Source organism: Ruditapes philippinarum, unplaced genomic scaffold (assembly GCF_026571515.1).
Source record: "Ruditapes philippinarum isolate M1 unplaced genomic scaffold, ASM2657151v2 ctg4096_1_1_1_1, whole genome shotgun sequence".
NCBI classification, from domain to species: Eukaryota; Metazoa; Mollusca; class Bivalvia; order Venerida; family Veneridae; genus Ruditapes; species Ruditapes philippinarum.
Genome location: NW_026856301.1, coordinates 274,819 through 300,564, shown reverse-complemented (window position 1 = coordinate 300,564; position 25,746 = coordinate 274,819). Strand labels below are relative to the sequence as shown.

Here is a 25,746-nt window from a genome sequence, read left to right as displayed (position 1 = left end):
TTGAAACGTTGAAACTCGATGATTTCGAGCACGACCAGTAGTTAGTTATATAATCAATTTCATCATTTGAAGATTATTATTTCTTTTTCATTTTTAGAATTCCTTACATTTAAATGGATAAGGAGATTATGTAACTTGAACACAAGGTAATTTATTTTGTTTTGATATATTTTTTGACTAAATTGTTTTGATTCTTATTTTTTACCTTAATTTGTTTTTTCAATAAACAATATTAAAGCTAGTCCTTATATATTAAACTTCTGCAGTTAACTTTAACAAAACCAGCCAAAATCACTATCTCTCGTTTAAGTCAATGGATATGTTTATATATGGTGGGTAAATTTCTTTAGCATCTGTCCTGCAATTTCAATTACTTCCATTGTATATTTTCATTGTGAGCCAACTGAAAGGGTTTGTTTAAAGAAAAGTATTCCTAAGATAAGTCATCGTTACAGAAACGTTAAAGTGCCTCCAATAAGTAAGATCATGATGTGCAAGTCGACTGATTTTTTTGATTGATTTAGACGTTTTAATACAATACAAATCAATTGTTTTATTCACAAAAAAAACGTGTTTTTTTTTTCGCCGAACCTTTTCTTGAAGTTTTAGTCAAGGCTTAAGGTATCTTTACATTTGTCTTTTGACAAAAATTCGCCAAAACAAAAAATCTTTTTAGTTTGTTTGTGATATAGTTTGTTTTTATTAATTTGATCAATACTTAATAAAATACAAAAGTTTAGGTAATATATATTCGTTTGTTTATAATTTGTTCAGTTGTCCATTTCAATTTATATTTGATACCAGTTTCTTATTTAAACGTACATGTACTTAATAGTATTTTTGTTAATATTAATTTTTGTTAATAACTTAATTAAAGTTTTACGTAAATATTTTTATAAATTTTTTTAACACAACCTCATGAGTATTCAAGAACCTTAATGATTGAAATGACTGCCAACTAACATGTGACAAAACAGACACAATACACATGTCAGTTCTTTAATTATATCATCCACGTTATTTCTATTATCATGTGTTAGTTGAGGACAATATCAGAATCTGTGATCCATGATCAGTAGGATCCGGGATAGTATCAATCACTTAGGGAAACAATTAACTGCTTCACGTTTTTTATATTTTTGTTATATGTGGCACTTAAAGTGAGAAAAGTTAATTTAAATTTAAATTTAAATTTAAATTTAAATTAAATTTATTAATTCCCTGTTTAATATGTAAAACACGTAAGTATGGGTTTTTTTTTTAAATTTTTAACGATCTGATCTAATAATTACCCTGTTACTTTTTCGCTTTTGTCATCTTTTTTTCCGTCCCTTAAAAATGTCAAAATATATTTTTATTCTTTTAAAATTTTGGAAAAACCCAGTATTTAAACGTGCACTTTTAAAATTTTTATTTTTTTTTCCCCTTTTCCAACAAGTTTTTACATGTATTTGGATTTTTTTATCTTTTCAAATGCATTTTTGGGTTTTAACGGTCAAAACCCCACAAGAATCGGGGAAGTTCGCTGAGAGGTTTCGCAGTAAGGAAAGTACTTTAATTTTAAATTTTGCGTTATAGAGCAATATGGTTTAAAATGCTGGTTTTTTATTTTTAAATTTTCCTACGGGGTTTGGGAAGATCGAGACTGCGTAGGTCCATATTTATTCATTCTTTTATTTTCAACATTGAAGCTATGATTGTTTTTATATTTGTTGTTCGTTTTGTTTAGAGATGTTTAGCAATTATTTTGGTAAAATCTTTACTCTTTTTCGACAACACTGTTTAAGAATTAATATTCAAAATTCTTTCGGATTTGAATAAATGAAATTTTATATAATTTCAATGCCGTAAAACACAATACAAATCGAGACAAAACAATGTTCCTAAGTTGCTTCACATCCACGTAGGCAATTTTACAAACACTCGGACATTTTCATTTAAATATTCTGCAAAAATAAAGAAAGAGTTAGTCCTAATTTAATGACAACAGTAGGGACAGAACTACAGACCTCTTTTATATCAGGCAATCACTTTACCAACTGTACTTTTGCCGATGAGATGTCGATCAATTTATTCTCGTAAACTACACAGACATCCGACGTGCGATCGAATATTAATGCTTAAATGTATTCATAATTGACAGGTAAATAAAATATGACTTTACTTAGCTGGCAACTGTTTGTTATTTTAATTGGTGACAATTCAAATTTAAGCGTAACATTACAACTGAACATGCAGTGCTTAAAATGCCCCCGTCAGGGGCAAGTCGTTGTTTCCTTGATCAAGAACCTTTACACTAATTGCTCAGTACTAATTGGTTCCAGGAACGGATTCGAAAGTGTGTCTATAAGCTTATAGCTTCCTACGCAATTGAACTAAAATAAATTCTGTGTAAACCAAAATGATAAAGAATTTCACTTTATGCTTTTGAGTGGATTACCCGTAATAGTTCTATGTAAAAATGATTTACAGTGAAAATTTCCAAAATATAATTTTACACTTTGCATGGAGAGATTACTTTTTAAAAAGCTTCCCCCATGTGGTACCTTACTTTTATTTTCGCTTACAATTCTGACATAATCTGACCTGTTTAGAGCAAAGCAGGGATGAAATTTACAAACATCTAGAGTCACAAACTAATTAGAAATAGATTTAACGCACTTCATTCAATTTACCTATCATTAAACATCATCTCTAACTATTTTGGTCACATTCATAACGGTCTGATAAATACACTTCCTTCCACATGAAAATCTGCTCTTGAAGACATTTAGGGGCATAATTAAGTATCCTACGAGCAATAACTGTAATGCAATGTGTATACGTAGAAGTAATGCCAATCATCTATGGAAGGGAATATGCATACATGTTTAATATAGTTACGCTATTGCCTCACTTCACATGTCTGTATACTCAACATAATCATTATTTTAATTGCATGTGTGCTTTTCCTTAATTGCACATTGCTTCTCACTTACCTGAATTTGTCTTTATGACTATATAAAGCTGAAGAAGTTCTTTTGCACTTTTTAGTGATATTTTTTCATTATTTTATATATATTAATTTTTCATTAAATTAAGAAATCTTCAAAATCGCAACACAATTGTTACTGATAGTAGCATGTAAGACGCAAGCACTTATATAAATGGGACAAAAGCGAACACAGTTAGTTATTATTTGACATCAAGCGGCGCTTTGACTTGAATAACTTCTCCCGCGAAACAGTGTCACAGGTTTAAAAAAAGAAGTGTTAACACATGCGTTTCGGAAAATGCGATCCGGGATCCTTTTTGATATACCATGTATTATTAATCCGTGAATTGACCACATGCCAAAAGTATCATTGATATATTATTGATTTCATCTTGCTCCTGTCTAGTATTGTTATAGGTATGTTATGTTATATAATATGTTAAGTTATATAAAAAGGAATAATTATAATGATAAATATGTACAGTACAGTACAATATTGTGTGAGTGCGTGTGTGTTTTTTTATTTTATTTCATCTCGTGAACTTGAAAACCAGTATTCTCACGACGGACAATAATATATTTTAGTTTAATCATTGTTCATATTCCATTTAAAGCCACCTGTTAACATTGCTCCAGTAATATTTAACATAAATGATCTAGCATATGAAATATAATGTATAATACAAAAAGGTTACAATTTGAAATGAATAAATCACGTACTTTCTTTTCTTCTTATTCAATATTAAACAAAACCATAGTAAATAGTTTTTAATCTAAAAACTTGGGTTGTTATATATCTTTCCTATCTTAATAATTATAGAAAATTAAAAATATCACGTAATAGTTTTTTGTTCTTAATTAGGTGTAATTCTGACTTATTCCCTAGAGGATTATCCGTAACGTACCGGCAAACGGTATTTAGCCAAGTTTTCGAAAAGGTCAATTAACCAATCATGTACGGTTTACAGATCACATGCTCCTCCATGTACCGAAAACAGGTCACGTGCTCCTCCATGCCTCAAAAGTTAAACGCGTACCAATACCCTACGGTCTCCAGACCGCAGGGAATAAAGCGACCGTTAGTTAATATTAAAAAAGTGGCATTAAGCTTTTTGCGAGAAATAATTAAGGCAATTTAGTCAAATGAGGACATCCTAAATGTCGCCCAACCTGGCAAAATTGAAAATGTTGAAGGTTCCGTTAAAATCTAGCTTGTTTATGGAAGGCAGTGGAACGTACAAACTGCCGTTCACACCCTTCATCATCTGCTTAAGCAGAATTCAACATTTAGATATGAAATAGTTAAATTAAGATTAAAGAAGCATTTCAGAAGCATGTACAGATTTGTTAATGTTCCTGTTATCATGAAATATTCAGTATGGTACTTTCAAGTAAACCAATGCCGTACGGTCGGTGAGTAACATAATGGGAATGTCTCAAACGAGGAAACAATTAGCAGTACTAATGAAAGAATTTAGAAAGGGGATCAGCAATTATGAAGTCGGCTTATTACAGACAAATGACAACATTAAAAAGCAGGAAATACTGTATATCCTCGGGATGATTATACATTTATTACAAATGTATAATGGATTTATAAAAATTGTAAAAAATCAAATACCACAAGTCAATCGTGCTCAAATATAGTCAAAGACCAAAACATCAAAAATAAAATATCTAAGTGAATACAAAATGAAACTTTTGACAGTCGCTGTTCGGCACAAATAATGCAGATGTGACATTCGAACCGTCAATGGAAACCTTAATATTTGTCCAGAACAGCAGTTACAAAATTTATTTGATAAAGCATTGCCTACAAAAGAGAAGCACATACTCCCTAAATAAAGTCCCGAGAGGGCAAAGTTGTAACAGTCGCAGGCTCGGTTTAATTCAGTCTGTTTGTGCAATAAAGTTCTTATCACAAGCTACCGTCCATGCCCTCTCCCCCTACCGATATTGGTTTAAGCAGAACTCAACATTTAAAGATAATGACGGAATTTAAAGGTTTTCTCTTTTGATAATTTGAGTTCCACATAATCTTTAAAGTCCCAATTAATAGTTTGTCTATGCTCATGTTTGGTTACATCTCCTTTATATACTTTACACTGTAAATTAATTTTTAAAACTTATTCATGACTTTTTTCATGAATTGTGCATTGACTTGGATATAAGTGCAAGTGCATACACTTCTACTGCTGCAATCTTTCCGCTTGCGTTCGTTTATGATATTATATCAAGATTTGTGCGCTGTGTATTTTTGCGCAACATCTTCTATTTCGATATACAGACAATTATTTCAGTGAACAGGTATAAACTATTGTCATAAGTGGTTAATCTTTGACGGATTACACTCTTATACTTTTAAGTTAAATGTTCGCGGAAGCTGAATCATTTAGTGTCAGATACAACAGCAATTCAGCAGATGAGAGAAAAGCAGAGTGTTGAATACATTCTACAAATAGAGATTTACATCTCCTGCACACGACACATTTTAGTTGCAGTGATGGAATATTTCTGACAGCGTAGAAGCTTCAGAAACTCAAAACTAACAAATGTGGCAAAATTTCTTTATACACAAAATTCTTACGTAAGACGATATCGGTGTTACTTTCCGCTCGATGTGTATGTTGCGTGACGTATTTCCGCTACTAGACACTGCGAGTATTGCATATCTAAGAAGAAGTGCCCTGTCGTGTCAATAAATAAGAAACATTTATTTTTACACGTTAATAAGATTGACATTAAATAAGTGCAAACTAAGAATCCAATCGGCGCCAATTATTGCACTGTATCCGAAATGATTGACATAACTGTGTTCTTTAATTTATTTTATATTTCACCGGTTCACTCTCATTATAAGTATCATACAAAATTGAAAAAGAAAAGGAACTACTTTCTATTTAGCCAAATTCGTCTGTGAAAAGCTGGTTAAAATGATCCTGCATATAAGTCATGCATATGGAAACATGTGTTAGGTCATCCGGAAGAAATGAACATTCATTTTGGCAATAACACCTCATTTCTTCTACTATACACATAATGGTCTCATTGGCCTCCCGTGCATCAAAATAGTATTATTACAAAAATCGACTTGCATACATATTAAGTATCAATCAGTGATTATAAGTCACCTTTTAGAACATAATATTATTTAGGACATTAATTGTGACATGTCCGGGATCTATACATTCAGTGTCTGAAAGGACTGATGGATTCTCATTTAGCCTAGAATACACACATTCATACACCATAGGTCACTTCTTCTCAGTTCACCTCGGAGCGTGCACGTCGCTTAGAAAGATCAGGGCATCGGCTGAAGATTGTAAAACTTTGGATGGCGAAGAACAGAACTTCAAATACGTCCCATACGTGGCGGTTTTCTGACTAATGCCGAGGGGAGTGACCCTACAAAGTAGACAAAGTTGACGTAGATGGTGAACTAGGGTGCGTGAGCCCCCCCCCCCCATTACGAATGACGGCTTGACAAGCAGGACCTTTGCTTAGCACCAACAGCCCATTTAAGGGCTACCTCCTTTTTCATATTGCCTCAAGTAACTGTACACTTAGGTTTGCATTGACCGCCGTACAGTGACCTATTTTGGCTCAAATACATATTTTGACTAATACTTTGTGGAAATGGAATGGAGGTAAATAATCAGCACTTTGTGCTTCAATAATAACCCTTTAAGAGCATGACTGGTAGCATGCCCGGCATACGTACTAGGCAGCGAATGCTGCTTTTGTTCCATTGCGGGCAAATGGAACCTCATTAAACTAAAACTACAAACTTACACTATAGTTCAATTTGTACAAAGTATTTAAAACAAACAGATCGTTTTATGTTTCTTTATTGTCTATATTAAGTTATCATAACTTAAATAATGTCACTTATGCTATGTTTAAACTCGTTTTATTGGTGTTGCTGGACTTTCAGGACATGCTGAAAATTTAACATTGCAACTCAGAAAATTAAATTTACAATACAAAATGTACAGTGGTTTTGTTGTGTTGAAATATTTGCTGTATAACTGTAAACACTTGCATCATGTTATTGTTTTATATAATTAAAAACATGAAATGTTTACTTTCGTCGTATAATGTTAATATTCTTAGTGAACTAAATGACTTTGTGGTTGAATAAAAACATAAAACTGACTATGTTAATATAAATTATAATTTATATTAACATAGTCAGTTTTATGTTTTTATTCAAATAATTATTTTTTATGACATAAAAAAGAAATTAAGATCGTTAAGATATGCTATTGCTTTCAGTTTGTTTAAAATCGAACATTAATTTTACGATATTCATATACTGAAAAGCAGAACTTGAACGAAAGTGCTTCATGTCGTAAAGATTTGCTGGAGCCTGGCAGGGCGATATGATCTATTGTTGCATCAATTATTAATAGATACGGGTGGGTGATAAATTTTTGCATTCACGCTAAAAGTTCCTTTAACGATGAATACACGCTTGACCTACAAAACCATTTTTAGCATACTAATGTTAAAATGTAAAAGGTATCTATTAATGTTGCATGTGCGCCACAAAATATTTGCTGTTTAAAACATAGTTTTACTTCAAGTGCATTCTCATCAAACATTATAAATTAAATGGAATAATTAATATATGAGCGGAAAAATGGTCGGAAAGGGATTTGTCTAGAAAATTTAATGATGAATCAGTCTAAAGCTGTGAAAGTTTGAAAATGATTTTAGCAATTTTCATTACAAAATAATAAAAGCAGAATTAAAGACAAAATGGTCAAAGAAACTCCATTGAGGTCCGAAATCCTAAAAACATAAAATTTAAATTTCGTACATTGATCAGTTAATACTACATCCAGACACACAGGACTAGCTAAAAGGGCTTGTAGGACTATAACCAAAACCTTTCTTATAACCGCGAAGGATTAAAATTTGCGGTTATTGCAAGTTAGATAAATTTAGCTGCAATAAACAAACAAATAAGAACAACTATATTTTATCATGTAAGAACCACCAAAGATGCAATTTTAATCAGAGAGCGTTTATAGCGAACAAGGGAAGGGGTTGCTAAGGTAAGAGAGATGGATCCAATTAGGAACGGGTGGAAATACTTATGATGAAAGAAAACACAAATGATAAAATATATAAACAGGACAATAAAAAATGAAAAAACAACAACAAATGAGTGTTAACACGACATACATGAAGAAACAAGGCACCTTAATGATGATAACAAATTAAAGTCATGTTGCAGTTTTTATGCGTTACATTTGGTTCGATCTTTTTTAATACTTTAAAGATTTTGTAATAAAAATATTGAAATTGATGTTCAACCTTGAATCTTTCTATATTGTAACATTTTTCAAATCTTTAAAAATGTGAGTAAACAACAAATTGGGCATTGGTCATTATTGTGAATTATCTTGTGATAAATCTTTACCGAGAAGAAGCAAAACCTGCACTATCATCAACACTGATCTATAATTTGTTATTTGCTTCTTAACTTAGTACTTTACTGAGCGCTTTAAAAGTTATAATCTCAGATGTCAAGTGCATTAACAATTTGGATGTCCTGTCCGGTATCATAATATTATTTCAATAGTGGAATTGCAATAGGCATAACAAAAACTATTTTTTAACTGAATAAATTTATTTGTTTTCAGCTTTTGGCAACATCGCTGATCCTGTTAGACTTAACTATTCAAAATCACCAAGTTCAGACACTTATGAAGTTGCTGCATATGTTACATTTGTGATGTACCATCGCATTTTAAGACATATATAGACTTTCTTTAAAACAGAATTATTTTTCAGTAACTTTTATATAACTCAAAAACTAGTACCATGTGAAGCTATTATTTAGGAAACGTGTAAATATGTGACTTCGTGCTTCTTCTGTCCTCAACAGGTTATTTTCACACGGGTAACCTTCATTGAGGCGTTAAGTTCAAAGGACTGTAAAATAGAAAAAATAATCCCTATATGGAATGCCCAACATAAGATATCTGTATCAAATTTAGCGAAATTTATGTTATATAACTCATTTAAGCCCAATTGCGGAAGTTTATAATCATCAAAATTTCAAATGTTAAATATTAATAAAAAAAACATGTTAAAACGAGTATTGACAAGATTCTATTTATTCATTCACACTCTCTTGACATCAGAAACGCATGACTTAATTTAATGAGCACGTGCACTTTTATCAAGTCATTGAAACGTTGAAACTGGATGGTTTCGAGCACGACCTGTAGTTAGTTATATAATAAATTTCATCATTTGAAGATTAATTTTTTCATTTTTAGAATTCCTTACATTTAAATGGATAAGGAGATGATGTAACTTGAACACAAGGTAATTTATTTTGTTTTGATATATTTGTTGACTAAATTGTTTTGATTCTTATTTTTTACCTTAATTTGTTTTTTCAATAAACAATATTAAAGCTAGTCCTTATATATTAAACTTCTGCAATTAACTTTAACAAAACCAGCCAAAATCACTATCTCTCGTTTAAGTCAATGGATATGTTTATATATGGTGGGTAAATCTTTTTTAGCATCTGTCCTGTTAATTCAAGTACTTCCATTGTGTATTTTCATTGTGAGCCAACTGAAAGGGTTTGTTTAGCGAAAAGTATTCCTAAGATAAGTCATCGTTACAGAAACGTTAAAGTGCCTCCAATAAGTAAGATCATGATGTGCAAGTCGACTGATTTTTTTGGATTGATTTAGACGCTTTAATACAATACAAATCAATTTATTTTATTCACAAAAACAACGTGTTTTTTTTTTTCGCCGAACCTTTTCTTGAAGTTTTAGTCAAGGCTAAAGGTATCTTTACATTTGTCTTTTGACAAAAATTCGGAAAGAAAATTCTTTTTTAGTTTATTTGTGATATAGTTTGTTTTTATTAATTTGATCAATACTTAATGAAATACAAACGAAAAGGTAATATATATACGTTTGTTATAATTTGTTCAGTTGTCCATTTCAATTTATATTTGATACCAGTTTCTTATTTAAACATACATGTACTTAATAGTATTTTTGTTAATATTAATTTTTGTTAATAACTTAATTAAAGTTTTACGTAAATAATTTTATAATTTTTTTAACACAACCTCGTGAGTATTCAAGAACCTTAATGATTGAAATGACTGCCAACTAACTTGTGACAAAACAGACACCATACACATGTCAGTTCTTTAATAATATCATCCACGTTATTTCTATTATCATGTGTTAGTTGAGGACAATATCAGAATCTGTGATCCATGATCAGTAGGATCCGGGATAGTATCAATCACTTAGGGAAACAATTAACTGCTTCACGTTTTTTATATTTTTGTTATATGTGGCACTTAAGTGAGACAGTTAATTAATTAATTAATTAATTGATTAATTCCATGTGTATAATATGTATAACACGTAAGTATGTTTTTTTTCTATTTATACGTATCTGATCTAATAATTACGTGTTACTGTCGCTTTTGTCATCTTTTTTCCGTCCATTAAAAGGTCAGATATATTTGATTACATATTTAACTTAGCAACCTAGTATTTATCGTGCACTTCAATTTTCATTTTATCCCATTTTACCAACTAGAGTTTATTACATGTATTATGTGATTTATTATCTTGTCAAATGCATATTGATTGTACGGTCAATGCACACAAGATATGAATCGGTAAGTTCCTGAGAGGTACGCAGTAAGATGTACTTTAATTTAATTTGTGCGTTATAGCGCAATATGGTAAACTGCTGGTTTGTGATTTCTAAATGTCCTACGTGTTGTAAGATCGAGACTGCGTAGGTCCATATTTATTCATTCTTTTATTTTCAACATTGAAGCTATGATTGTTTTTATGTTTGTTGTTCGTTTGTTTAGAGATGTTTAGCAATTATTTTGGTAAAATCTTTACTCTTTTTCGATAACACTGTTTAAGAATTAATATTCAAAATTCATTCGGATTTGAATAAATGAAATTTAATATAATTTCAATGCCGTAAAACACAATGCAAATCGAGACAAAACAATGTTCCTAAGTTGCTTCACATCAACGTAGGCAATTTTACAAGCACTCGGACATTTTCATTTAAATATTCTGCAAAAATAAAGAAAGAGTTAGTCTTAATTTAATGACAACAGTAGGGACAGAACTACAGACCTCTTTTATATCAGGCAATCACTTTACCAACTGTACTTTTGCCGATGAGATGTCGATCAATTTATTCTCGTAAACTACACGGACATCCGACGTGCGATCGAATATTAATGCTTAAATGTATTCATAATTGACAGGTAAATAAAATATGACTTTACTTAGCTGGCAACTGTTTGTTATTTTAATTGGTGACAATTCAAATTTAAGCGTAACATTACAACTGAACATGCAGTGCTTAAAATGCCCCCATCAGGGGCAAGTCGTTGTTTCCTTGATCAAGAACCTTTACACTAATTGCTCAGTACTAATTGGTTCCAGGAACGGATTCGAAAGTGTGTCTATAAGCTTATAGCTTCCTACGCAATGAACTAAAATAAATTCTGTGTAAACCAAAATGATAATGAATATCACTTCATGCTTTTGAGTGGATTACCCGTAATAGTTCTATGTAAAAATGATTTACAGTGAAAATTTCCAAAATATAATTTTACAATTTTACATGAAGAGACTACTTTTTAAAAAGCTTCCCCCATGTGGTACCTTACTTTTATTTTCGCTTACAATTCTGACATAATCTGACCTGTTTAGAGCAAAGCAGGGATGAAATTTACAAACATCTAGAGTCACAAACTAATTAGAAATAGATTTAACGCACTTCATTCAATTTACCTATCATTAAACATCATCTCTAACTATTTTGGTCACATTCATAACGGTCTGATAAATACACTTCCTTCCACATGCAAATCTGCTCTTGAAGACATTTAGGGGCATAATTAAGTATCCTACGAGCAATAACTGTAATGCAATGTGTATACGTAGAAGTAATGCCAATCATCTATGGAAGGGAATATCCGCTAAGAGTATATGTATCTTGATGACATGTTTATACCCGCTTTTTACTAATCCAGGTACGTTTAGTGCATTCTCATTTATTGTTGTTTGTTAACTAAAATGTGAATATTTCAAACTGTGTATATTATACTCCTGCTTCATTACACGCAGCTATTTATATTTAATAGATTTACAAATGCGAATACATGATAGTGCTTCATTGCTCAAGAGACTTAAATATGTTTTCTATGTCTCTGGTTGCTCATTAATTGCTTTTTTTAATAAAAATGCATACATGTTTAATATAGTTACGCTATGGCTTCACTTCACATGTCAGTATACTCAACAGAATCATTATTTTAATTGCATGTGTGCTTTTCCTTAATTGCACATTGCTTCTCACTTAACTGAATTTGTCTTAATGCCTATATAAAGCTGAAGAAGTTCTTTTGCACTTTTTAGTGATATTTTTTCATTATCTTAAATATATTAATCTATCATTAAATTAAGAAATCTTCAAAATCGCAACACAATTGTTACTGATAGTAGCATGTAAGACGCAAGCACTTATATAAATGGGACAAAAGCGAAAACAATTTGTTACAATTTGAAGCAAGCGGCGTCTTGACTTGAATAACTTCTCCCGCGAAACAGTGTCACAGGTTAAAAAAAAGAAGTGTTAACACATGATTTTCGGAAAAGCCGGATCCGGGATCCTTTTCGATATACAATGTATTGTAAATCCGTATGACCACCTGCCATAAGTATCGAGTTCATCTAGCTCCTGTCTAGTATTGTTACAGATGTGTTATGTTATATATGTATAAGATACATAAAAAAGAAATTATTATAATGTGTGTGTTTGTTTTTATTTCTTCTCGTGAACTTAAAAAACCAGTGTTCTCATGATTGAAGATCGCTCGATGAAAAAAAATTCATCTTACGAAAAAACAACAATAAAACAAACAAATGTCATTTATATATCTCAGACAATTTCTCAAAAAAAAAAAGAAAAGAAAAAGGATCCGTTGAGCGTTTCAAATTATTTCATATCATTTTAGCGGTTGTAATAAACTTTGATGACATTTTATGCCCCGTATACTTAACATCCCAACAAAAGACCATTTGGTCGATTAATCCTGTGATAAGATCAGTTAAGCAAATAAAATCTAAAGCATTTGTATGTAAAAGGGTTCTCTTGGTGGAAAACGATAACATTAATAAAGCATTAATATTATCAAGCTCGTATAACATAGATGAGTGTTAATTGATATAGATAAATATAGAGTGTCACATTCTCCCATGTTATAACTTTACCGTTTTTAAATATGTTACGCTAAAGTTATAAGTTAACAAAGAATAAAACTTTAAAAAAAAACCTTTTTAACCTTTTCCCTCATATAAGCGTGAACATTTGTGCTAAGTATCAAAGCATTTTTCATAGTTTCATAGCAGTTTGAACTTGTTACAGGGGTCTTTTCAATGAAAACGGCCATTTTTCGCAATATGCTCATGGGCTAAAAAATTAATTAAAAAGAAAAAATGTCAAAAAACAAAAAAAAATCACCAAAATTAGGCGTAAAGGCACGTGTCAACATGGAAAAACTAGTTTTCGGGTAATTCCTAGGTTTTTCATCATTTTTTGTTAACCTTTTCCCACATATAAGCGTGTTTTGACGGATTTTTGTCCCCCCCCCATTTTTCAGGCCTCAAACAGTGAACAAATGCCCTATCTAGGCCCCAAACACTGTTTTTAGTTTAAGAAATGTTGTTAAAAAAATGACCACTTTTTCGGCGCCGCCCTCCATCCAAATGTTACATCAGGGGGTTGCCAGAAGGGGGATGTGCCCGCTTCTGTTTGGTGGGTTTGAAGGGGGCGGTATTCCCCTCATCGCCAAGAAAATTTTGGACATGTGACAGGCAAAAAATGGCCTCAGGTCGATCTTAGGGTAACTAGTAAGCGACGCTGAAAAGCCTTTTACTCTTTTTCAATTCATTGAGAATTGCAGCACTTTAAAATCAGTTTTGATGGAAAAAAAACAATGCAAAATTACTAGTTACCGGGTTGGTTGTCATAGGTTTAAATTTCTGTAATTACTAGTTTTATAAGTAAGCGTGTGACAAAACTAATAATGCTCTAAATGGTTATTTCATACCTTTACCTTTCCAAGAAACCTCCTTTTGTAACGTTTCTTCCATTGAAATTATTTCTTAAAAATCAGCCAGTTTTAAAAAAATATTTACACAGGTTTACGGTTAACTCAAAACTTTAAACAAACTACGCTTTACCCATGCTTTAATTTGTTTTGCTTGCACAATTTTTCGAAATAATGTCAGCCTGAGAAAAGCTGAAAAGACCTTACTTACCTGTATTGTGAATTACGAAAATATCAAGACTTTTGTTCAATTAAGTTTAAACATAACCCATGCAACAGTTTTCATTATGCCTGTATGTATTAAGCAAAGCCTTTTGATAATAATGTTTGCAATCGCATACGGACATGTGAACTGAATTAGAAATATGATACCCATATACATTAACCTAAATAAAAGGCAAACACTTCTTTTATAAAATATTTTATGACCCTATAAGTGGACAAGCTGTTTCGGATATGATATCATTGGTAAACTGTATTGTAACTTAAATGATGCATAAATTTAAAGCGACAAAAGTCGTATACGTTATTGCTCTGACATACTTTTTTTAATATAAGGCTTGTGCCTAAATACCGTAACAATGTATCTGGCGGGCAAACTAATGCGGGATGGATTTGATCGTGTTACAATCTTTCTTTTTTATTTGATAAGACGTTTATCTATTTCTTTCTATACAATATAACATACATTTAATGTTCGAATGACCTTTTGAACAGTGATTTTGCCTGCCATATGATAGCATATGTCATTAAAAATATCATATCAGTTTCTCATATCATGTAGGGTACCACTGATCGCGCCCAAAAATATTACAAGGATCGCCACCACAGCTTTCTTTTCACTCGTCGACTACATCTCGTGTAAGATCTTATAGACATACCTCGTATTTACTGAACAATTTTCATTTTTTATCACAGGTTAACTAGAAAAAATGCATTGGAAGTTTCATTATTTGCGGACAAAACGAAACATATAAAAAAGGAAAAGAAAAACAAACAGTCATGGATGACGGGAAAAAAGAGGAGCTGTTAAAACTGGATATTAAAGCCGAAAATAATTTTGTCAATGATGAAAGTAGTACTGCTACAGATCTAGACGAACTAGATGAAAAGGATGATGTGGACTGGAATGAAAGGGAATCATGGGGTGGACGATTTGAGTTTGTTCTATCCTTGGTAGGATATACCGTTGGGCTAGGAAACATATGGAGGTTTCCGTACTTTTGCTTCAGGAATGGCGGAGGTTCGTTTTCACATTTTTCTTATTTATTTATGATTTTATTTTATTTATGTTTCATTTATATTTTAAATGAATGTATGTCTTTTCATTTTTTATCTATCTATTATTTTTTATCTATCTCTTAATTATTTGTTTTTGTCTTCAAGATATTTTTCACAAATTTATGAAAAATGTGCATGATGGGTGTAACCAAAGATTGCTATATTATTTTGATACTCGCATGTTTATGATATGAATGCTCAAAAAGACGATCGAGAAGTTTTATAAATGATAAAGTATGTTTCACTCTGATTCTTATTTTTATTTAGGAATTCAGATATGGTGGATTTCTGGGGCATAATCTGCCTTTATGTGCTCTAATCAGTTGTGTAACTTCAAAAGTGAAGATTTTCTTGTTAAATATATATTTACAGGAATCGCTATTATACCGTTTTTATTGTTCCTGATAATATGTGGTGGGCCACTATATTATATAGAAGTATGCTTGGGTCAGTTCTCCGGAAAGTCGCCCATAACAGTTTGGAATATATGCCCGTTATTTAAAGGTATGTTAACATAACATTTAATTATGCATACCTAAAGTTCGCACAGATTTGTGTGGAATAAATTGATGTGCTTACACTATTGCACAAAGTTCGATGCCAAAATTAATATTAACATTTAAATTCGAAACGAAAGTTCATCTGGTTGGCTTGTATACATGACTTATATGTTTACCAAATTCACAAATTATTTAAAGTATTCTCATTTAGTCGTCATGATCTCTGCTTTCTTTGCTTGGATGCATGCATTTATTATTTATTTGAGATTGAGTAAAATAATGTAAATGATATAACTAAAATAATAAATTACAATCAAATTCATCGAAAAAACATAAAAAAGAATAAATATATAACAAATAGAATAAAATGTAAAAAAATAAATATTTGTATCATTATTATTCAACACGTTACGTTGTTTCATTTTACGTGTTTTTATCTATTTACTATTGGGAACTTTTGTAATAAATATTCGTAATCATGACATGTTTATACATTTTACTATGTACATTATTAACGTTACGTTTTATTTTGCCGACATGTGGCTTAACGTTATTTATTTGACATCACGTCAGTTGTAGTTTCTTTTGAAGAAGCTACAGTAATAAGCGGTTAAATGCGTGAATGAATGCTAAAGAAAAAATACGTGTTGTGGTTGAACTCGTTTTGTTTGGTAATCAAAATTATCGAAATACGCAATTGTCAGTAATTTACTTTTTGGTTGATATTTCAAGATTATTTACACTGTATGCTGCCATTAAAATTAAATATCATCTTACAAACCTTTTTAAATAGCCCTTAGATGATCTTTGGCTGTACTCAAGTATCTGCTCAGGAGTTTGCATATGACATTCACTAGAGCGTTTGTTCCCCCTATCTGTTAAAGCAAGCTACAGTATGAACTGTGTCGGTTTGACGCAAAACTCATTCAACACAAGGATGTTAACGTTGCGCGGTAGTTGTAAATTGAAATGAGCCGCGTCACGACAAAACCAACGTAATGCGTTTGCGACCAGCATGGATCCAGACCAGCCTGCGCATCCGCGCAGTCTGATCAGGATCCATGCTGTTCGCTATCAGTTTCTCTACTTGTAATAGTGTTTGTAAGCGAACAGCATGGATCCTGATCAGACTGCGCGGATGCGCAGGCTGGTCTGGATCCATGCTGGTCGCAAACGCATTACGTTGGTTTTGTCGTGACGCGGCTCAAATGTGTTTATTGACAAATATGAAAACACAGATCAATAAGGAAGGGTATCATTCAATGAACCCATCCCCAAACACGACCCAGCAAGAATCCAAGGATGACGCCAAACAAAACAGGAGAGGGACAAAGCAAAGCACGGAGGGGCGTTATAATAAATTCTTTAGAATAAGAAACCATAGAAAATGACAAGGATATTAACGGAAACATTTAATTGTAAAGAAAACTGCCAACAAAAGGTCAAGGTGCAGGGGAAGGAGACATATGGCTAGTTTAAGGCCACAGGTTTAAGGGGGGAAAAATTAAAAATAAATAAACCTTAAAACGTTTTATATCTTCCATGGCCTTTTTCATCTCGATTGGGAAAAACTTGTTCATCATATTATGGAAATCATTGCAACATGCACTGACGGAAAAGGAAACAGTGAAGACCATGGCAAGATGGCATGGACGTGTCGGCTAAACTTGTTCTGCAATGATCGCATGGGTAAAAGGGTTAAACAATTTTCTTTTATTTTTGTTGAAGGTATTGGACTGTTAATGGTGACCACATCTTTGTTTTATGTTTGGTATTTTGGTACAGCATTTGGTTGGGTATTCTATTTCCTCATCATGTCATTCTACCCGACTTTACCCTGGAGCACGTGCAACAATAGCTGGAACACAGAGAACTGTATAGGTAACTATGTTACACTGAAAAAATCTTTCAACATTCGTTTACGATATAATTGTTTTTTTTTTTCTTTACTATTTGTGCATGACATTTCATACTTCGAATCATCTTCATTATTCTGTGGTTACTTATGTTTTTGCCTCTCAGCTTTAGATGTTTGATTATTAAATGACGACATTTCGCAGAATTACATGTGTTTTAATTGGATTACAGATTCAACAACTAATATGACGATGAAATTATTGAATGTAAGTTCAGGAACGCTGCTTATGTCGTCCGGAACAGAATTCTGGGAGTAAGTTTTTATTATCTTTATCATATCGCTTAAATTCAAGCACAGGATATTTATTTAATTAGCGCCCTCCCCTTTTTAAAAGAAAAATTGGCGGCTTCATCGAATCTACCCGACCTTTGCTTGCGTTTGAATAAATTAATAATGGTAAGTAGCGCACATTGTTTAAAATTCAAACCTGAGTCGCAATATGACCAAATAGTATTGGAAAGTTTTAAACAAATTTTTTTGTTGTCAAGTGGAGCTAAATAAACTACATGTATATATTCAAAAACGTTGGCCATTATAATGGTAATTGGCCAATAATTATAGTTACAAATGATTAGGATTTAATATTAAAACTGCCTAAGATATAAAAAGATTGTCCCACTTTGTTTGGACATAACTGATGTAAAGAAACAATTAAGTCATTCCGAGCGATATGGATCAATTAAATTATTCAGTATGTGAAATACAATAAAGTACTGAATACAATCCTGGCCAAATGTAAAGTTATTTTGATTTATACCTGTTCCTTCTCCATTTACATTGTGAAGAACATCATGTCGCTTTATATGTAAAAGTAATTTACTACTTTAAAATACGACATATTTATATTGTACTTTCAAATATCATCTCAAGATGCTGCACAAGTATGTGTTACAGTGCAAATTATTCCTTTAATCACTTGTCTTCAGACGAAAAGTTCTTAATATGTCGTCAGGAATTGAAGACATTGGATCATTGCAACTTCACCTAGTCGGATGTTTGTTTCTTGGTTGGCTTTTGGTTTTCTTTTGCCTAGCAAAAGGTGTTAAATCTTTAGGAAAGGTAAAGTATATTGTGTCACATATCTTGAAATTTCGGTGACGCCACTTTCTTGATATATCGCGTCAATAACATAAATTTAGTTTATGTGCCTTTAGTTGTGTATAATGTACAATATATCTAGCTGTAAAAAAGCAATTAATCTTTCCGATTTGATAAAAAAAAATCTAGAAAATAACATCAAATAATGAATGTAAAAGAGTGTTTTTTTCTAAGATAACCTTCTTAGCATTAATCTCAAATCACAGCTTTAACATTTTCAACTTGTTCTTAAATTCTTGTTGAGGCAATCGTGACGCTACAAGGAGATAATTTATTGAAGGAATATTAATGTTTTTAATACAAGGCTTGTATGAAATTATAGAATATCAAGAAAATTGTGTTTGCATTTGTATTAGACATGGTGCATAAATGATACGTTTCGATAACATGATAATTTAATTTGATATAAGATGACATTTCATATAAAACGATCTTTTTTATTATTTCTTGAATTGATCAAGGTTGTTTACGTGACAGCTACGTTACCGTATGTTTTGTTACTTATATTACTGATTCGTGGAGTAACGCTAGACGGCGCTTGGATCGGTCTAAGGCATTACGTCATCCCTGATTTCAGCAAACTTGCAAATGGAAAGGTAAATTCATAAAAGAATTCAATACGCTTTTAAAATATAAAATCTTAAAATCATGTATCTTGTTCGTAAATAAAAACGATATAAATCTCGATCTAAAGATCGCTTATTATTCTCGTTTTAAATTTTGAAACAAATGCTTATTGAGCATATTATCAACAAGGAAAATTGCTGTTTGTTTTACTTATATTACTCAAAACAGCAAAATGAATAAAAAAATTTAGTTGTACGGTCTTCAAATACCATTTTTAAATGTTCTAATCTATATATTAAATTGTCTTGTCAATAATACTCAAAAGAGTGATTTTGTACGTTTCCAATCTACTTATCATCTACTAAAGAAGATCATTATAATACTTTTTCCAGTTCTGGAAACTAAAATATACATGCTGCCCTTGTATTTTACTTATTCTAATTTCTTTCTAGATGTGGATAGAATCCGCAGTGCAGTGTTTTTACTCACTTGGTCCAGCATGGGGTGGTGTAATTACAATGGCTAGTTTTAACAAGTTCAATCATAATGCATTAAGGTTGGTTGTTAATCAGTGTTTATTTTTTAATCTTACAGTTTTTAATTTAGTCGCTCAAAAGATTTGTTTCCGGTTTTTAATTGTGCCTCCTGATTTCTTTTATATTTCTGTTTGTTTGTTTTCTTGATTTTAGTCATATATACATTGAAGGTTTCTATTGCGGAGGTTTTGTTGTTGTTGTTATTCTTATTTCTTTTTATTTTTTTCTTTTAGTTATTGGGGATAGACCCCATGTACCCATTCCAATTCGCACATTATTAGAAATAACGACCTTTCGTGATTTACAACAGAATTTAAAGGAAACATACTTTTAGACAGAGTAACACAAAATGTCTTTATAAAATTGAGACGCGTAACGACAAAACCAACATAATGCGTTTGCGACCAGCATGGATCCAGACCAGCCTGCGCTTCTGCGCAGTCTGATCAGGATCCATGCTGTTCGCTTAACAACTCTATTACAAGTAGAGAAACTGATAGCTAACAGCATGGATCCTGATCAGATTGCGCGGATGCACTATGTTGGATTTGTCGTGACGCGGCCCAGTTATGAGTGTCAATGGACAAGTAAATACCTTGATGTTTTTTTTGAGAATAGAGATACCGTGATTGTGTGCTTTGCTGATGCGTTTACTGCCATATTTGGTGGCTTTGTTGTGTTTTCTGTGCTGGGATTTCTGTCGAAGGAAACAGGGACATCTTTAGATAAATTACCATTCGCAGGTACGAACATTTATAATTTGCAGTATTACTTGTCAAAAGCATCGCATTCAGAAACTGTTTTTATTAGCTTCGTATTTTAATTTCGTTTATTAAAGAATATAGCAGAACTATTCTACTTACACTTGCGTTGACTTTAATGTTACAATTTGTGTTAGGCTTTTTATCGTGTACTTGCATTTTTCATGTCTCATTCATTCTTAATGTTTTCTCTCTCACAAATCTATGCTTGGTCATTATAAAAATTAAAGGCTTATTACCCTTAAATCTCGTATGTTGAATTTGATTGTTTAATTCCTTTATGAACTTTATACACGGCCCAAACAGCAGTGTCCATAAAATTACCATGTGGCTTTTGCACGCTGTCTATGTTGTTTATTTGTAGGACCGGGTTTAGCTTTTATAGCATATCCAGAAGCTTTGAGCCGTCTGCCCGCGCCGAACCTTTGGTCCGTGCTGTTCTTTACGACACTTGTCATGGTTGGAATTGACTCGCAGGTTGTCTTTTTTAAACAATATTTCTTACGGGAGTAATCCACCAACGTTTTCAATGGCGGTGCATCAGACTGTTCAATTACTTCTGTTATTACCATCAGATTATCATATGTTATCAATTTGCTTGTAAAACACACATTGTAAATGTTTCATAGAACTATCTTAGAACGAGCCATATTTCACATTTCTTTGGGTTTAAACTGAATAACAAGTTCGTGGGAAATCGGCATAGTTTGGCACTTACCGTGTGATGAGAAGTTAAATTACTCGTGTATATGATGAGGAACGCCCAGTTCATCATGTCAGGTCAAACCTTTACTTAAAACTCATAGTTACGAAAAATGACGAAAGTGTCCTTTTTGTAAAAAAATGCCCTTTTTCCTCTTAAAAAAGACTTGTTCGGCGAAAGAAATATTTCAGACTAGTAACAACAATACACCGGTCTTACTAAATCAAAATGCAATTTTATATCGAATGATTTTTAAATCATATATCATTTCAGTTTGGTACATTTGAGACAGGTGCAAATGCTTTAATAGATCTGAATTTCAAAAAGTTCAGTAGATACCGGATATGGATCTCGGCAAGTCTGACATCTTGCCTCTTTGTGCTTGGTCTGCCACTCACTACTTCGGTAAGTTTGAAGTTTTCTTTGTCGCCATTTACTTTCGGTCTAAACATTACGTCATCTGTTAGCTTGTGAAATGACATATAACAAAGAGAATGAACTGATCTTGACTCCCGATTGTATTTTGACTTATCTTTTTTCATTGTCTTTAGGGTGGTTACTATATATTTATGCTGATAGATTGGTATGTGGCTTTGTTTGGTATAGTATTCACAGCCCTACTAGAATGCGTCATTGTTGCCTGGATCTATGGTAAGTTATCCTTGTGTATGACTTTAGTACACTTTATTCAAGGTTATAACCATACATTTTCCAAGACGTTATTTATTATTATGACAGCGTGTAATAATTATACAATTTAATAAATTTTGATTTTCCATTTTGTCATATTAAAACAATTCAGTATGAAAAACTGACTACAAAATTGTCGGATTGTAACCATATTCTTGTAATATGCCAAATTTAAACTATGCATCATGTCAGATTGGAACCATAGACTTTTACATTCTCGTTACATTAGTTTCTTACCATACAGTGAGCGAGATTTGAAACATAAATTATGTCAGATTAAAAAATATACAGTATGCCACGCTTAAGCTATAGTTAATTTCAGATTAAAACAATACAATTAGCAAGACATTTAGTATATAGTATGTCAAATTGTATCTTTTAAATGTGAAATACTATAACTATACATTAAGGCAGACTAATTTATGCATTATTTGGATGGACAAAACTAGACCTCATGTTAAAGTAAACTATACAAGTACATTATTGTACACTGCAATTTTATACTGTGGCAATTTTTAGTTCATTGTTATGTCAGATTTTATCTATCATACTATGTATTATGTCAGGTGCGGGTCGGTTCTCCGATGATATAGAGATGATGACTGGGTCACGACCATCTCAGATACTCCGCTTCATTTGGTGCTTCTGCATTCCAATCTTTATAGGGGTAACATTTAATTCTTCTAGTTTTCCGCTAATACTTACGTTCAAACTTGGCAACTCCCGTAATTTTCCGTATCTCATATTTGTTTGGAAAACGGTTCTATTTTCTCCGGTCTATATCAATATCGACGATTACTTTTTTAGGGAAAGTTAAAACAATGTTGAAATTTTAAGAGCTTTTCACGAATGCGTTTGCCGAATATTTGATGACTGTAAAAGTTCCTTAAACTTAAAGATGATTCAGCACGACATTATTGTTGTGCTTGTGGTATTTCAAGCCTAAACTTTTGGGTGGTTCCAATATTCCTACTTGAATAATGTTGAATCACCCTTAGAATATGCAGGCTTCATTGCCTCTTATACTTTTTCAAAATTCCATTTTATTTCGTTATGCCCATTGTTTTCTCGTTTAAAGCACACGCTTTTTTTTACTTGGGGACAATACGCCGTTTTTCATGGAATGCCACGGAGGTGTCACATTAAAGGTTCCATGATAATCGCCGTATGAACATATCTGCGGCTGTTTAATGTTTAAATGTTGAATTCTGCTTAAGCTGGTGCTAGGGGATGTGGACGGTAGTTTGCACTTCACAGTACCGTGAATAGGCTCAATCAAACCGAGTCTGCAACATTTTCAATTTTGCCGTGGTGGGCTTTCTTTATGGATTATTTTTTCTCTATTCTATATGGTTAATGTTACATAACAATAATGCACTATGTCATACATACTCAAAAAGATTTATAGCACAAAACAATACATGTTTAAAGATTTTAAATTTGTCAAAGACTTCTTTAGTTAACTTCAGTTCCATTACATTGAAAAACAAGTGTTTTACTAGACTGTTATTTTCTATTTCCTTAAAAATGCAAGTGTTTATTAAATTAGTTTGTAGATCATAATAGATTAACTTTAATAAGCACATAAGGCTCCCATCAAAATCTATTGTTTGTATGATGGTATTGTGGTTGTTAAAATGATTATACAAGATACATAAAAAATTGATTCTACCCTATTACAATTTTTCTTACAAATATTGCTTTTCACTTTGTCTCCTTTGCTCTGTTATCTCTCACATGAAAGAGCTTTCAAATTGTTTATTTGTATTATTTGCAGGGTATTTTAATTACTACAATATCCACATATACAGACTCGTCGATTGGCTATGATTATCCAGAGTATGCCCTAGTTATAGGAAATATCCTTGCGTTTGGACCTTGCAGTTTAATTGCCGTTGTTGCTGTTGTCCAGCTGGTAAAGGAAAAGGGAACACTTTGCCAGGTAATTTGCTAAGTTTATCTCAAAAGCCCCTTATTCAAAACAGGCAAAACACTCGATGGGTAGTTAAAAGCTCCTCAGTAAATAAAACCAAAATGGCCCAATGCCACTCGATTAGCGGTTAAAATCTCCTGCGTTAATTAAAGCAAAATAACCAAATACCACTCGATGGGCGGTTAAAATCTCCTGCGTCAATAAAAGCAAAAAAAAAAGACCAAATGCCACTTGATGGGCGGTTAAATGCCCCTCAGTCAATAAAAGCAAAATCATTAAATGTAACTTGATGGGTTGATTAAAGCTCCCCAATCATTAAAGGCAAAATGACCACAAAACTACTTGAGTTGTTGGCAAAATGTCCCCCAAGTGCCTCTTTTAAAATCATTATATGAAAAAGGCTATTCAAGGTCAAACAAAAGGCCCAATTTTTAGAACAAAATTATACATTATACACGAGTAAAGCATACATTATATTTGTTTAAGTTCAACATTTCAACACAATGTGTTTGTTTTTTTAAATAACTCGGATGGAAATACCAATATCAATTTGTTGAAATTGCAAGTTTAGCTATATCAACATTACCTTTCAAGAGTGAGAAAGTATCAAATATCAAGTATTCAAACTCGTTAACATATTTAATTTCTTTTTTACACAAAAGATGTATTTTAGCTAACACAAACAATTTTTAAGAATCAAACGTATCTGTTTATTTTAGCTATTTCTATGGAAAAAAACACTGTTAATTAGTAACATACTGATACATGTAAGACAAGAACGGTAATTGGTAAAATGTTTAATTGTATGTCACGTGTTTTATATGTACCTAAAGATCCTGTAACTCAAATTGTTTTAAAGTTTTATATAAGATGCTTAAATTGCGAGTTATCAGTATTGAAAGTACAATAAGCATTATTTGTAAAGATATAATAATTACCGAATTTAGTTTTCATGTAGATAAGGGGAGGTAATTAGAAATTTAATTTTGATAAAGTCAAAGCCAAATTTTTCAATAAGAAATGAATGCATATATTTTAATAATTACTTATAATACGTGTAATATTTAATATGAGTACATATTTAACATATTCTTGGATGTTAGGAAATTGTTTCAGAATATATATACATGTATACAATTTCACTTAAGTGTTGTTGTTGTTACATCCTAAATTATAACTTACAGGATCTTTAAACGTTTATTTTTCTAATATTATAGAGGTTAAGCAATCTGCTTCGACCAGACAAAACATGGCTACCAAATGACAAACAACAGAGACAGATATATCGCCACAATCCTTATGATTATGAAGATTCGCTTTTTGGACGGTTTAAAAATAATGTTGTTGGCCTCAAACACTAGTCATAACTTTAGAGAGAAGGACACCAATGTTAAAATTAAAATTGTTCGTGTGTTGAACGTCTTATGAAGATCAGTGAAACGTTTATATGACGAGGAGCAAAGCGTGTCAGTAACGTTTCCAGAGAAACCAAGCCTTTGTATGCAATAAAAGTATATAATTATAATGAAGCGTTTGCCATGAATGAAGAATCAGTAAGACGCGATTATCATATGCTAAAAAGTATCAATGATTAAGCGATTTAAAAAGGAGCAATTAAATGTATCAATTAAGAATCGAT

The 25,746-nt window shown here is 31.9% G+C and overlaps 1 protein-coding gene across 2 annotated transcripts; it reads left to right on the top strand.

Annotated features, from left to right (window-relative positions):
- Nucleotides 1-25,746, top strand: LOC132746153 (sodium- and chloride-dependent glycine transporter 1-like). Of its 2 annotated transcripts, XM_060735230.1 has the most exons (16): nucleotides 2-146; nucleotides 9,268-9,316; nucleotides 15,039-15,363; nucleotides 15,774-15,905; nucleotides 17,630-17,782; nucleotides 17,990-18,071; nucleotides 18,746-18,878; nucleotides 19,379-19,513; nucleotides 19,937-20,040; nucleotides 20,639-20,763; nucleotides 21,146-21,258; nucleotides 21,758-21,889; nucleotides 22,036-22,135; nucleotides 22,741-22,841; nucleotides 23,952-24,116; nucleotides 25,325-25,746. In XM_060735230.1, the coding sequence occupies exons 3-16, from the start codon at nucleotides 15,123-15,125 to the stop codon at nucleotides 25,466-25,468; spliced, it is 1,860 nt and encodes a 619-aa protein (XP_060591213.1). In that variant the 5' UTR covers nucleotides 2-146; nucleotides 9,268-9,316; nucleotides 15,039-15,122; the 3' UTR covers nucleotides 25,469-25,746. The 2 variants fall into 2 exon arrangements, with proteins under 2 accessions (XP_060591214.1, XP_060591213.1); XM_060735231.1 differs by lacking the exon at nucleotides 9,268-9,316 and having other exon boundaries at nucleotides 1-146.

Coding starts and splice junctions, on each gene's coding strand:
- LOC132746153 (XM_060735231.1), top strand. CDS start 15,123: ATGGATGACGGGAAAAAAGAGGAGCTGTTAAAACTGGATATTAAAGCC. Junction 17,783..17,989: donor GAACACAGAGAACTGTATAG/GTAACTATGTTA, acceptor ATTGGATTACAG/ATTCAACAACTAATATGACG. Junction 18,879..19,378: donor GTGTTAAATCTTTAGGAAAG/GTAAAGTATATT, acceptor GAATTGATCAAG/GTTGTTTACGTGACAGCTAC.